Below are 15,569 nucleotides of genomic sequence, written 5' to 3'. Positions count from 1 at the left end.
CTCAGTCTCATGCTTCCTCTTTATAGTATTTTCCTTTATTTGGTTGGACATATCCTCAGGACCTCCCTAAGAAAAAGTCTGATAAAAGGAAATTTTTTCCAGATTAGCTGAAGTGTCCTTCTCATTTTATTTTTGTGACTCTGACACTTGTTTTTTAAATAATTTGTCTGGGCTTAGAATTCTAGAATACAAAACTTTTCCTCCAGCCTGTGGAAGGGTTTGATTCCACTTTCCAGGGTTGCTATTGAGAAGTCTGATACCTTTCCGCTTCCGGGTTCTTTTTTTTGTAACCTGTTCTTACTTCCTGCATCATTTTAGAATTGTCTTTTTTGTCCCCTCATCTGAATTTTATCACATGCTTCAGTGAGGTCTTTTGTTAAAGTCATTTTTACTGGTTATTTATTAGGCTCTTTCACTTTAGAGATGTATTTCCCTCAGTTCTGGGAGATATTGTATTAAAAAAAAAAAAAAAACTTGTTTCTCTTCAGTTTTCTTTTTTTTTCCAAAATAAATGCAAAATTTAATGAAAAAAAATGAGTACAAAGTGAATGGAAAAGAACAAAAACAGTCAATGCAGGAGTAAATGAATTAACACGTGAAGCAATTTTAGAAAAGCATGTTAATATAACAGACTAGCAAGCCACACTCGGGCCTCGTATCCATGAGCCCCACTTAACAGGGAGCCCCCCATTTAGACATACACAAACATATATGCAGTCAGTATGCACAATTACAAACCACCTAGATCAGGTTACCCACAACTAGAAAGACCATATATCCCCATTGGCCTGGGACAGGTCTGGTTTTTATGCCTATTGATCTGGCGTAATTAATAGCATCCCCTTTCTCTCTCAATAGTCCCAGTTTGGACAACAAATTATATGGTGATTCTTCTACCCCAAACAAACATGGTTTATGAAAGACATGATAGTAAATGCCAACATGATCCTGTAAGACAGCCCTATTAACGCCAACAAATAACAATGAGAAAAAGAAGGGTAAATGAGACCCTGCAGACAGGGTCACATTCTATGAGAGCTAACTTATTAAACAGTGGCAAGTTTTAAGCTCACTTTATGCACCGTTTAATTTGGTCTCAGCTAAAGATGACAAAATTCCAAACACAAACAGCAGGGGGAGAGGTGCAGTGAGGCTTGCTAGAGGGACCTGTGGAGGCAGCTCAGACTTGAGAAAACGCAAGTCTGTCAATTGTCCCTGAAGATACCGGGACGGCTTAGGCCCCCAGGCAGGCAGCCAGCCACGAGTATGGCCTTTCAGTATACCCGGGATGCAACCCGCAGGCCACAATGGACGAATGGCCAAATCTGCACACTCCAGAGCCCCAAGTTGGCCCATGAACCAGGAATTCTCATTTCTTATGTGTCCAATGAACCTGCTGGGTCACCAGGCCTCATCTTCAGAAATATGTTAGCTGAGAGAGGCTATCTTAAAGGTCATGCTCTGACCCAACTGCATACTTTCAGACATAAAATTACCCTAGAGATGAGCCACTGGCAGCCCACATTTGCCCTGGATATATGCCAGTTTACCTTTTTAGATACCCTCACTGAAGCATCAGTTTTCAGTTGCAACCAGATGCGGACTTACTGTGAAGCTAATGAACCTTATAATCTTCAGGGCCCCTTCCAAGACCCTGTACCTAAGTTTATATTAACATTGTTTTTCTTAAAGAAGTCTGTCTAAATAATTCAAGCTTTCAGCCCCACAAAATTTAGATCCACCCCGGTCATAGCATAAAAACTTGGAGAATTGTCACTAGAACCTGCTCTGCTGCTGGAGCATGGAGCCCCTCATAGGTAAAGGCTGCCTCTTCCTGGCCGTGCCTCAGTGGACGTACACAGCTCACCCCTCCGCCTCTCCCTGAGCAGAACATCATCTCAGGAAGGCAGGAGGAAGCCAGGACTTGGTCCTGGAAATCAATAATGCAAGCCAGGCAGAAAGGGGGAAATGGTCATGAGAAAGAAGACAGGGGCATGAAAAGCAAACTACCAACTCCACAATAAATTAGCACGGCTTCCTGAGGCTTCCAGCCAGGGAGTATGCTAGACTGTGAGCTCCTTGAGGGGAGCGTTGTGCATTCCTCTGGGTAGCTCCAGTGCCCAGCACAGTGCTTCAACATTAAAACTACCCTTCCTTTCGTCTTGTCATTTTCCATCTCCCATTTTACCAGGCCATATTCTCAACACTGACATTGTCGGTGGCTTGTAAACCAACAGGAGCATAGAAGAATCAAAGCTGCTAGTACTTCCTTAAAATGTTCCCCTTTAGAGTGCAGTTGAAGGAGAAAGCGCCTTTGCTGCTCACTTTTCCCCTCATTGTCTGTATACATCAGACACCTTCATCTCTTCACCCTGTGACCCAGCCAGGAAAGAAGCAATGACTTTGAGGTAACAACCTTTTTCCCACTGAGTACTCTTTGCATTGGGAATATGCAGGATTTGCTTGGGAGTCTTAAATGGAGTCAAACACTTAACACACATACGGAGTTGGTCCCTACAGGTAGCACCTCTGGGGCACAGACAACTGCTTTGGGCTGCTGTTCCATTTACATTCACAGTAAAAACACTGGACATGGTTTTGTTCATATTCCAATTCCATCCACAAAGAAATGCCAAACACTGTCATTACAGGAAGTTTATTACCCAGCTCTCCCTGTACATATGATAGGCGTACTTTATACATAAGAAAGGTTTAGCGGTATTTTTAGTTTTTAAAAATCAGGAAATCTGTGTTACTTATGAAAATAATGGGAGAGGATATTATTTGTCTTGATGCTGGTGCCAAAATAAATATTTAGAAGTGTTTTAAAGTTATTAAAATTAAGCTCTAGGTTAGAAAAATTAAAATGAGGGGAACTGGGTGAATTTTGCAGCATGTATACCAGACTACGCAGCTGCACCTAGGGCACCACATGAGTTGCCATCTCCACGCTGAACAATTAGGCCTAGCAACCCGGCTGGGGCCTTCGCTGGAGCGGCACATAACAGCTCTGTCAGGGAATAGTGACACTGTAAATGGAAGACCAGCCACTGGCTCTGAAAAAAATAAACCTCGTCAGTTTTGGATTCCAGCATTCCTGGCTTTTACGTGTTTGCATAGAGAGGGGTGGCCCGCCAGGCCTGGGGCAGCCTGGGGCCAGGGTCGGGTAGGGGAAAGCAAAGCTGTAAACACTGGAGTCTGTACTGGCTCCCAGTCCATCCTCACACCATGTTATGGAAGAAGGGTCACAAGGTGTAACTCAAGCAACTTAACACGTGAAAGTCTAAAGTCCACTCTTGACATGTAAGTCTGTGCGTGCGTTAATTCTTCTTGTCCTTGTCCTTCCTCAGGGGCTGCTGCAAGGTGGCATGCAAGGCCTGTGACTGCAGGGCCTCCACCGCAGCCTTCCGGAGATTGAAGGCATTGGTCTCCTCCTCCAGTTCCCGGCGTTTTTCCTCCACCTTGCGCTTCTCCTCCTGGTAGACCCGCTTCAGGTGCTCAAACTTCTCATGGAGCTCCCTTTCCTCCTCCTTCAGCTCCAGCTCTGTCTCCTTCACTTTGTTGACAAACATCTGTCTCATCTCTTCCTCCTTCCTCTGCAGCTCACTCAGGAATTCCTTCCTCTTGGCCTCATATGTCTCTTGTAGGCTGAAGGGCTGGCTGTCACCATCGCTGTCCTGAAAGCCCATCTCCTCCAACTTGCAGTGCCGGTAGAGCTCATAGTGCCGGCTGTGGGTCTGCTCGCGGAGGTCTTCCATGTTCACCCGGATCAACATTTCCCGCAGCTTCACAAAGTCGCAGTGATTCTCATTCTCCACCTGCACCACTCCCCAGGGGTACTGCCGCGCTCGGACCAGCTTGTTCCCCACCTTCACCTCCTCGGTGCTGCCCACTACGGCGAAGGGCAGATGTGCATTCATGACTGCGTTAATCTCTGCAACAGCCTCGTCATCTGTGGGAAACTGGTAGATCTGGACCCCGTTGCTGACCAGCTCGCCCATGATCTTGATCTTGAACTTGTGGAGCTCGCTCTTGGAGATGGTGTCAGCCTTGGCGATGATGGGAATAATGTTCACCTTGCTGTCTAGTTTCTTCATGGTCACCAGATCCAGGGACTTCAGGGAGTGCCCCGTGGGCGTGATGAAGTAGAGGCAAGCGTGGATCCTTGTGTCATGGTAGTCGAAGAGCGAGCGGCGGATCTTCAGCTCCTCCTGCAGATAATTTTCAAACTGCGCATCGATGTAGTCAACTATGGGCCTGTAACTCTCATCCTTATTGATCTGATTCCCAAAGCCCACGGCCTCCACAATGGTCAGCTTGAGCTGCACGTTGCTCTCCTGGAGGTCATAGGTCTGGGGCCGCAGGCACACGCATGCCTCGTGGTGACTGGCTTCCTCAGTCTCGAAGGTCGTGTTGAAGAGCGTGTTCATCAGTGTGGATTTGCCAATGCCGGTCTCCCCCACACAGAGGATGTTGAAGCTGAAGCCCTGAGTGACCGACTTGCTGACCAGCTGGTCGGGGAGGCTGTCGAAACCCACATGGCCGCCCAGGGAGAGGCTCCGGGGCTCTGGCTCTGCATTCGAGAAGCGCTCCAGGTCGGTGGCCGCCATGGCGAGCTCCGCACCGGGCGGGCGGGCTGGGACCAGCGCAGGGGCCGCGACGGGGACCAGTCGGCAGCGGGACGCTCTCCGCCCAGGCGGCTGCGGCTGAATGGATCCAATATGGCCACTTCCTGGAAACTCCCGTTGGCGGCGGCGGTTGGGAGAAGCCGCGGAGCAGCCCCTGCCCCCGCCCGCGGGACCCGCCTCCCCGCGCGGCCGGGCCACGAGCGCAGCCGGAGCCCCGCCCCTCTTCAGTTTTTTCTTACTCTAACTGTTGCTGCTTGGAAATTGGACCTTTTATATCCTCTGATTTTTCTGTTTCATTTTCCTTCTATTTCTTTGCACTTTTGTTCTATTTTCTGGGGGATTTTTTTGTTGTTCTTTAACTCCTGCTATTCCATTGATTGTTTAAAAAATATTAGCTAGCATACTGAAAATTTTCAAGGTATTTTTCCTGTTACAGCTCCTATTTTATGGAATCTTGTTTTGTGGCTCAAATGTCTCTTAAAGAGTTCTTTGAAGATAGTAACTATGGTTTTTGGAAGTTTTCTTCAGCTTTCTGTGTTCCCGAGTTGTGTTGTTTTCTCCAAGTTAGATTTGTCTCTATTTTAGACTCCTGTTTTCCTATTTCATAGTTTACCTACCATTTTGGATTGGCGTGGGATTGAATCAAATAAGAGATGTATACAAAATATGTAGAACAATGCCTGGCATTTAGTAAGTGCACCATACGTTATGTTGTTTTCGTAATTTTAAAGGTTTTCCACAGCCTGGCTGTTTACATTTATAGATCACCTTGAAATACCTTAAAAACAAACGTAAATGTTGAAGTTTTTGGTGTTAAAATGTAAAAGGTTAGTGTTCTAAGAAACTTGAAATCTTTCAGTTCAAGCACATGTGTACCTTCATCTACTTTTGTCAGTATTGAGAAGTGGCCCAAGTATTATGTTAGAAATAATAGAGAGACTACTAAAGTTTGTAAACTACTAAAGTTTGATATGTATCATTATAAATTAGAGAAAATTCTAGTTTTCCTTGTAATAACAGTTCTCTCCCTCACTTCATTCTGACATACTTTTTTTGTGGAGTGAAGAGCTTGGAGTGACTGTGTTAAGCCTAGGAATTGCTAATAATTTACAGTCTGTTTCATCTGTGACACAGCCTATAATTTGGGTAAATCTATGGGAGTGAATGTCATTCTGAGTGTCATGGTGGGAAAAAGTTGAGGGCTGACTGCTATCTAGTTCAAGTGCTTTACAAATAAGGAAATGGAAATTCCAGATACAGTTATTACCCAAGGTCAAATAATGCTAGTGGCTGAATAGGAGAAGCCCTGCAATGTAATCCTATCTTGACTACATTTTCAGTTTGTTTTTCCTAAGACGACAAGGATTAGGCTACATTAAATTTTAATATCCTCTCTAAACATAAGAATTCCAAATTAGTGATTTCCCATGACTCTAATTATATTAGAATTTTCAAATTCAGTATTCACCAATTCATTTATTCATCTGACAATATACGTTGAAACCTACCACTATTATAACCTGAAATTTACTTTGGTAGTTTTGGACTAGTTATACTACTTTTATTTCCTATTTCTTAAATATTACTTTTTAAGCTTCAAATGAACTCAAATTTAAAAGACTGGAGAATAGAAATCCAAATTCCAAGAATACCTTAACTCATTTCTAAGGACAGATACAACGAGGCTATAAAATGAAATATTTCCTGAATTCTGTTTTACATAGGAGATGTTATTAGATTTTCTAGGCAAGAGCAAAGACCATACCTGAATCTGCCTTCTTTTTAATGGGTAGCTATAAGCTCAAATGAACCTTATCCATTTTATAGCGTAGGTTCACACAATTTGTGTATCTTTCTGAATAGATATAAACCCATACATGCCCTAGCCAATGACTTGTCATACAGTTGCATTAAAATTGATCTCAACATAGTTGGCATCCAGAGGAGGCTTCTAATTTATTACCGCAGTGTTCCATTTATATCAGATATATAGAAGCTAGACTGTTGGAATAACAGAACCCTTTATAATATTGTAGTCCAAATATATGGAAGCCTATAGACTTTTAAAATGTTGTAGAAATTTTCAAACCTATTCAAAAGTAGAGAGAATTGTTTAGTGAACCCCATCTGCCCACAGCCAACCTTAATTCAGTGCTTTTTCTCTCTTCTCTTGCATTGGGCTCTCTTAAAGCAAATCCAGGACATCCTATCATTTCATCCAGAAATACTTTTCTCTAAAAGATAAGCACTCTTTTTTTTGGTAACATAACCACAATATGATCATCACATCTTAAAAAAATGGACAGTTGTTACTTAAAATCATGCTGTCAGTATTTGGACTTACCTGGATTGTCTCAATTTTTTTTTCCCTCTGTTTGAATTGGAATCCAAATAATTTCATACATTGCATTTGGTTGGTATGTCTCTTAAGTCTCTTTTAATCTAAAATTCTGTTCCTCCTTTAAAAATTTTACAATTGTTAAAAAGACTGGGTTGGGTTTGCTGTTTTTTGTTTTATTAAATGCCTCTTGAGTCATAAGGACTGTGTTATTTGTAGAAAAGACCAGTTCAATTTATTTTTCTGAAATATTCCCTACATTCTGGATTTTCCTGATTGCATTCCCATCGTGTCATTTGAAATCTTCTTCTGCCCCTATATTTCCTGTAAATCGGTAGCTGGGAATACAAATTTGATTAGATGCAGGCTTTATTTTTTGACATGAAAAAAATATACATAGATGGTGTTGTAAATTGCATCTCATCACGTGGCGCACAATGTCTGTTTCTCTTTCTGTGTTATTAAAATTGATCCTTGGGTTCAGATGTTATCAGCTTGATCTGTTATGAAGTTTCAGATCAGCTTTTTTCCTCATGATTTTAATAGCCATTGATAATTATTGCCTGGGTCTAATATAGATGTTACATACAGAATTTAGAAATTTCTGAATTTGGAAAAGCTCATCTATTTCCACCTTCTCACTCCTGATTTGTTCTGGCATCTTGACCATTTATTGTCTCTTAATCATAGACTTCTAATTCTTGAATGCACTATTCTCCAACTATGTTACATGGAACACAATGCTGTAGGGTAACTGTGAGAAAAGGCTCCCTGAGTTTGGGGGATGCTGCATACTGGTTTCTGCTCTGAGAAATTTATAATACACATGAGCCTATTAAAGTTCTGGGGGATCCATCCGTTGATTAACAAACTTGATTCACCTGGAATTTCATCAATTTATTTGACCACTACATTCTTTTATCATCAATATCTATTGGCATCCTGTTTAGAGAAACATACTTCGAAATGCATCTCAAGGAAGAGGGAAAAGTAGAATTGTTTGCCCCATACTCCCACGGGGCCTGTGACATGAAGGCCATGACTCCCTAACAGTAGCCTCCTTCTTGAGGGAAGGAAGAGCATGAGAGCGAATCAAAGTTCAGACAGCAGAGAGGACTGATGTACCATATCATATCTCCTGTTAATATAATGTCAACTTCATTGTATGGATTGCTTTCATTTCTGTTTCTTCTCAGCATTACTTATATAGCCCATATTGACTATTCCAAATATGTTAAGTATTGATTAAAGTTCAACTCTCACAATCACAACTTAAAAAATTGTAACACAATTTGCTCTTACTTTACAAATTTATACATGTATTATACATGCCCCATGCAGACACAAACACACGCCCACCCCAAAGCACACTTCAGTTGTTTTATATCAGGTGTGGTATTGATATGAAGAATAGAAAAGGGAATTATAACACTAATTTAGAATGTTTGCTTCAGATATAAACTCCAGACTGGTTTTCATGCCAGGGGCTCACATCCTATTTATGGCTCACTACAGAAAATTGAGTTGCGCAAAAGTAGGGACAGAGACCAATTTTTATTTGCTCTGAAGATACCTCAAGCTCTGTATGATAAATGTTTTCCATCAGAAGAAACAATGTTGTGCATTAATGCTTCTGAGAAAACTTAGGGATTGCCAGTAATGCCATCAGGAAATGATTTTTTAAATGTTTCAGAGGGTAAATATGAATCAATCACTAAATAGGGAATATAACTTATTTTACAGAGTTGGAACATTAATGGTAAGCCCCCCCTTTTTTTGAAGCAGAGTTGTTCTAGGAAAGTGTGAATTTTGGATTTAGGAACATGCACAAGGGATATAGTAACAAGAAGTACAAGTCAAGACATATGATTACAATAAACAAGAATAGAGCCAAGGCTCAGAAGACACGAAGTTCTGTTTTGTGACCTTTGTTGGGGAGGATGGAATGGGGTAAGACAGGGAGAGAACTGAACAGCGCGTCATCAGTGCTCTCAACAGCAGACTAAACACGCTTTGTGCAGCCCTGGGCTTCTGGGTGCCTGGCCATGGAGTGCACTGGTGAGCTAAATTCAGACCTTGACAGTGGATGTTTATGATGAAAGTGATACTGGTGCATTTAGATTTAAATAAAACTTTGATTTAACAATGATCATGATCATGATGCTTTTCTATTCAGCAGGAAGAAATTCAGAAAAAGGCAAAGGCTACATTAAGTATTTTTAAACTGTAAGACAACACTTTTTTACTTGTCACAGACCTGTTCTTTATGACAAATTACTCAAGTTTGCTGTTCATTGGAGGGAAGATCAAGTGTGGAGTTTGATTATGGACAGTATCTTTTACTCATTAGTTAACTCTGCAAATACTATCTTTTAAGAATGGTGTGTGGGTTCACTTCAAATATATGTTCTTAGGAAGACTGAAGATATAGTGATGGGACAAGAGTGACAATTACCTTAAAAATATGATTTTGAAATGCTTCACACTGCATTTCAATGCTTCATACCTGCATCAGGTAATAAATTTGGTTGTGTTTCTCAAGTGTAAAGCAATCGAAAAATGCATACTTTTTTTTTGTACCTCCAGAATATTATTTGGTGAATCACTGAGCCCAAATACAAATGTAAAATTTCACACATAACATAAGAAGTGTAAGAGGCCTTAATGATGATTTCACTTCAATCCTTCACGAACTAAAGCCCAGAGAGGGGCAATGATTTGCCTAAGATTACATTTTACCTTGTGATTTAAAAGATTTTATTCACTTCCCAGTTTAGGAGGCACTTTGTTCATTTTATTATTTTTACTTTTATTTTTATTAAGTGATCCTCCTGCCTTGGCCCTGCAAAGTGCTGAGATTACAGGTGTGAACTACCATGCCCAGCCACTTTGTTCATTTTAAATATAACACATAGTTGCATTTTATGCACTGTGATGATAGTCTGGTCTTGAAAATAGCCAACTAGTCAGTTGGCTCAAAAGAATGACGATAATGGTGAGCCAATGGAGGGAAGGCTGATTTCTCTTCGCTGTTAGAAATGTCAATGTTGGGTAAACAGAGAAAAGTGTGAAAATGAAAAACGCAAGTGCCAACCAGCAGGTTGCACCTAAGGGCTAAATATTGGGAGATTTAGGAAACTTCCTCTGGATATCAGTGCTATCTGCAGGTGCGTCTCCTGACAGTCTAAGTATTTCCTGCCCCGCATACCCAGAAGGAAAAGGAATGGTGCCAGCCAAAATGTAGATACCTGTAATTTTTTGAAACCATGTTAGGAGACTAACTTAGACCCCCTACAGTGGTCCTCATAATGTGAGTATTGAAGTTTCCTGCAGAGGCTGAAATTTTAGTTTGTGAACAAAAGCTCAGTAATGTAGCAGAAAAAACCCTCAACCAAGATCCCACTTTTCTACTTGGTTTAGTCAGACTTGGGGGCTTTTGTGTGTTTTAGCTTATTTGCTCTAAAGGTTCATAATGCTCACTCAGTTTAGTTTCCAGAGGTAATGATAGGGATCAAATTATTTCTTTTATGTCAAGAGGCAAAATTGTGTTGAGATACTTGGCTGAAAGGTTTTTTTGTAGTTCTTTGGGTTTTGTTTCATTATAATAGTATTGGTTTTTAGTTGACCAAATTGTGATTGTATTACTGTTTCCTTGCTTATTAGAAATAAGTTATTACATTTTTATGTCCATCGGTTTACAGGCAATTCGATCACAAATGAAATTGGATGATTAATTTTACATAGCAAGAATTCTGCTTTGTGAGTCAGTGAGGTTTAATATTAACAAATGTTTTTTCAGTTTAGGGTTCTATATGATGATCATATTCTCTAGGGTAAAAAGTGTAGAAAAAGGTGGCTGGCCTTGAGAAATATACAATTGCTGTGCTGGTTCTTTCAGAGTTGAAATGGAGTAACAAAATCAGAAATCACCAAACGGTTTCTAATTTCAAAGACAGACTGTCTGACCTTGCCTACATAGTTCAGGTAGAAACCAAGAAGGAACATGGAGAAGGAAATTGAGTTCCCGTCCAGGTGACATACAACCACAACCACCTCCAGTAATACATCTGGAATTACAACATGGGCCGTTCACTTAGGGCACGACGAGCTCTCACCTAGGAATGTGTTTCTCCTGTATTTTTATTCTTATTTGAAAAAGTTCTGATTAAACTTCCACACTACACCGCGCGCACACACACACACACACACACACACACACACACACACTCTACTCCCTACCCCCATCCCCATTCATTCTTGGTTCTCTATCTTCCCGAACTAGAGCATACAGTGTAACTTAGAAATAATTCTTTTTTAATATACATTCAATTTGGCTGTTTTTGAACAAGTCTTCTCTTGAAGCCATTAAGGGGACTTTCCATGTACCTCAAAATATCAGTATTTTGAATTTTTTGCTCCATGTTTCACACCCCAGATGAAGAAAACCTACCTAGATTAAGGGCTTCCAGTGCGTCTGGCATTGTCAGATGTGTCAGCAATCACCTCCCAGCTGCCTCATTCACTGGATGATTTTTCATCCTCAATGTAGTAATTTTTATGCCCTGGCTGGCCCTTCTGCTGGCAAGGAGGCAGCACTGTTGTGGCTTTGGTGACCTGTTCAGTCTGCCAGTGTCAGCTGGATGGAAATTTGGGGGCATTTTTTTGAAGTTGTATAAAATTAAACATCAGCAATTTAGCTGTGCATATTTGTATTTAGAGGTGAAATAGCTTCAGTTGAAGGCTGGGAAAAGGAATTGGAAGTGTGACTGCGTGTCGTGACCATAGGCATGCTTTGTCTCCCAATGTGGTAAAATAGGATTCAGAGCATTCCAGGTTGATTTGTAATGTTGCCCTGACAAGGAAATCATTGCCTGGGAATATTTTTGTTTGCCCAATTAAGGGAGGTTCCTAGTTCTATAACAATTGCTGTGTCAGTTTTGAGAAGCTTAACATTAATATGTCTTTTTTTTTTTTTTTGCCTTTGCTTTCTTCTTTTTTTTTTTTTTGGCAAGTGGCTCTTCAAAATGTAGTATTGAAGGGAGAGAAAGTATTAAACATCAAGGGTCTCTTAATTCAGAAAAGATGACCAAGCCATTTTCTGCACAAAGAGAAATGAGAAGCATGAGAGTCTTGATCATCAGAGCAAGGCCTCATCACATGTCCGCCGTCCTCTGAGCTCAGATCCAGATCACTTCCTAGCTGCACGATGTGGGGCAGAATTTCACTAGCCTGAGCCTTGGTTTCCCAGCCTGTAAATTGTGGGTTTTAGCATTTTGAGACTTAGAGAGAGATGACGAATGTAAAAGACCTGGGACAACTCCTGTGCCCAGAGAAATCCCTCTGTAAATGGTGGCAGTTAGAAGCACCTTCTGCAGGTATACTTTCAGTTGTTAGTCAGTTCCTGGAATTTGATGTACAGCATTTAGAATCAGGAGCAGTAGAATCAAGCTTTGTGGCTATTGGCATCTAAAGGGTCAGGGATGGGCTAAGCCTTTCAGCAGAGCTGTGGTTGCAGCCTCACCCCCGTGCCTCCCTACCTCTCTTCCTCCTCTCACCTGCCTCGAGGGTCCTCCTTTGCTTCAGAGGCACAGTCCAGCTTTGGTGCAGCTCCTCCAGGGACCTTTATCTGCTCCTGTGGTCCTGGCTGCTCCTCCCCCATTGACCTACCTCCTATTGGAAGATGGGATGAAATGAGGTGTGTCAAGGCCACCATGTCCCCAAAGATGGAGCCTTCTGGGGAAAGTTTTCCTTTCATTCCTGCCAAGCCTTGCTTACTACCTTCTCTAGCAACCAAAGATCCTTGTTAGGAGGGCAAAGGCCACAAGCATTTGTGTCCTTAGAATGTCTGCACGTGTGTATATCCATCTAAATAATAGAGGCTTTGAGAAAATGTGGCGAGGGTTACAATGGCCTCTTTTTTTCTTTATGTTAATTTTTTTAAAATTTTAATTCATATAAGTTTGTTGTAGGTGTATGTGGCCTCTTCTTAATGACTGGAAAAAAAAAAAAAAAAAAAAAAAGCAGGTGGGCCTCAGAGCTATTTGCCCTCCTTTCCCACCTGGACTTCCATTCCTACTTAGGTTTTTGTTCCAACACAAGGTGGTTATTTGTAATTGTGCCATATGGCTGAGCCTGTGGGTGAGTGGTCAGTGGAACAAGTGCAGGGAAAATGGTTTGCAGCAAGTGTCTTTCTTCAGATCAAGCCTCCCTTTTGTCTCTCCTTGAAATGATAATATTAGAGGATTTTATCAGAAAAAGGGAGAATACACAGTGTCCTGCTGTTGCTAGGTAACCAGGAAACATCAAACGCAGTCAGAGCTGAAACTGGCTCGATTCTCCCTAGGAACCTGGCTGCTCTTGCTGAGTACTTTGTGTAGTATTAACAGATTTGTTATTAACAGCACAACGGTGAGGCTGGAGAGTCTCCTTCATTCTTTCACTTTTTACCACCACCCCTTGCCCACATCAGTAAAGTGCCAAATATGTTCTTGGAGCCTTGAAGTCAATTCTTGACTTACAGATATGCTGAGGGAAGGTGCTCTGCAGATGCAAATATAGTTGATTTACACATAGCTGGAGTATATACTGTATTTCCATGACCTTCACCCATTTTAAAAATAAACGGGCATCCCTTTTTCAGCCATAGCAGTGGTTTACAGGCCCATGAACGGTGACCCATATTTAGTCACAGGAGACATTTGTGCACACAATCGAACACATCTTAATGATACTGATGAATGATTTTGACACCTATTATGTTCCTTTCTCCTTAGGCCTGGCCATTCTGTGGCTGACTATATGGGCACTACATTTCCTAATCTTAGCTCGAACGCCAAGACATCTGTCTTGTACATCTCAGGCAGACTCCTGTAACCTGTGCTGTCTGTTTCTTGCAGATTTGGAAACCTCCCACACTGAGTCCCCAACCCCTCATGACTCAAATTCACACCGCTCTCAACTGCAGGCGTTTATAACAGAAGGAAAGCTAAATCTACCGGCAAGGACAATGACCAGACAAGATGGGGAAACTGGAGATGGCGCCAAAGAAAATATTGTTTACCTCTAATTGTGTTGTCATTTTTCCAAACAAAACAAAACACTGGCACTTTTGGGAGAAACTTTTTTTTTTTTTTTTTTCCCATTCCTTTTGTATGTGTGATTGTCTGTGTCCAAATTGCTTTAAGAATAATATTTAATATTTCCTGCAAGCTCATTTTTTGGCATGAGTCTAATTAAATTATTGAAAGCAGCCCTGTTTGTATAATCTTTAACTTATCACATCTAATTTCAGATTTCTGGAGGAGAAGCTAACTTGAACAAGCAGAAATATTTTAAAAGTTGTTTTGACTCTAGAGTACAATTCCATGTCACATTTTCTATCCAATCACTGGATTTCGAGATTCCTTTTAAGATCTCAATGAAGCAATTTGGATTTAAAGAGTGGTATTCACAAGGGGTGAACTTTCACAGCCAGGGCAGTTGCCTCAGTGCCCACACAGGCAGAGGAGGATGTGGGAAAGGGCTTTTCTCAGCTAGGTTTTATGTGCTTATTTCTTCTGGGAGCATTAAAAGTGGTGATCTGTTACAGTCACTATTCAACTGGGCACCTGTTGTGATTGGTCAGTCACTGAGCTAGGGATACAGTCCGGACTTGCTTAGTACCTAAGCCTAATGCTGGTGGGGTTTCAAGACATAGTTCAGCATCATCTTTTAACAAGGCCCAGAGGCCCAGAGCTCCCAGCAAGTCCTTTTGATGTAAATAGTGAACTTTGTTAGAGCCCTCAGTTCTATCAGCTGGCCTGTCCCTCCCAGCACCTGGAGCACCAACTACCACTCCCTGGAAAGAACCCTTCTCTGCAGTTTTTTAAGGACAAAACTGCCCACTCCTCATGAAGTTTGCTGCCTGGATACACTTTTCCACAAAGGAAAACTGGCATATCCTGCCTTCTGAGTAGTATGGGTCTGTGTGAGAAACCAGGAGATATTTTCATCTTGTTCGGAAGTACTTGTATGTATTTTGGTGTCAATAAATATCTTTTACCTCATTATTTTACTTTGTAATTTTAAAATTATGTGTAGGACCATAGTAAAACACTCATTTCACACACACATATGATCTCACCTCATGAAAAGTGAAAATAAAGGAAGACTATTAGATTCATCCAAAAATGCAACACTTACTAGGAGTGAGATGTGATAGGAACAGAAAAAAAAAAAAAAAAGAAAAAATCACCCAGATTCCAATAGTTTTTTCTCCCTACTTAAAGTTGTAAGTTGGGTATCTACATTATATTTTTACTTAGGCAAGTCCAATCCTAATTTTTAAAAAAGCCTCTTTTGGGGGCTGTCTTTTTCTGGCTTTTGCTGCTTCTGGCTATTTTTGTCACAATTACATTAAAAATTCAGTGATCTTTTCACAGAATGGATATAACTTATTAAACTTCTATTCAATCACTTCACCTCCAAGCTGAATTCCTCAATTACAACATGTATCTCCCATTCCTAAAGACATCTAGAAATATCTGTCTTTCCTTTCTTCAATAAGGTCTAGTCCAGAATCCCATATCTCTTGAATGAAAAGCATATAGATATTTCAGTCTAAA

General features: G+C 41.1%; 2 protein-coding genes across 3 annotated transcripts in view; one reads left to right on the top strand and one right to left on the bottom strand.

The window, feature by feature from the left end:
• Positions 1-15,014, top strand: part of ARHGEF28 (Rho guanine nucleotide exchange factor 28) — a 332,396-nt gene extending 317,382 nt beyond the window's left edge. The window contains exon 36 of one of the 2 annotated variants that reach the window (XM_023207973.1): positions 13,863-15,014. In XM_023207973.1, coding sequence (XP_023063741.1) covers positions 13,863-14,032 — 170 coding nt within the window. In that variant the 3' untranslated portion in view covers positions 14,033-15,014. The remainder of the gene's footprint in view (positions 1-13,862) is intronic. The other variant, XM_023207974.2, reaches the window with a different exon arrangement.
• Positions 2,955-4,796, bottom strand: LOC111539926 (septin-8-like). Its single transcript, XM_023207975.2, has one exon. It carries the CDS (start codon positions 4,608-4,610, stop codon positions 3,321-3,323), a length of 1,290 nt encoding a protein of 429 aa, XP_023063743.1. The 5' UTR covers positions 4,611-4,796; the 3' UTR covers positions 2,955-3,320.
• Positions 15,015-15,569: the final 555 nt, after the last annotated feature.

Source organism: Piliocolobus tephrosceles, chromosome 4 (genome assembly GCF_002776525.5).
Source record: "Piliocolobus tephrosceles isolate RC106 chromosome 4, ASM277652v3, whole genome shotgun sequence".
NCBI classification, from domain to species: Eukaryota; Metazoa; Chordata; class Mammalia; order Primates; family Cercopithecidae; genus Piliocolobus; species Piliocolobus tephrosceles.
This window is presented reverse-complemented; position numbering and strand designations above follow the sequence as displayed.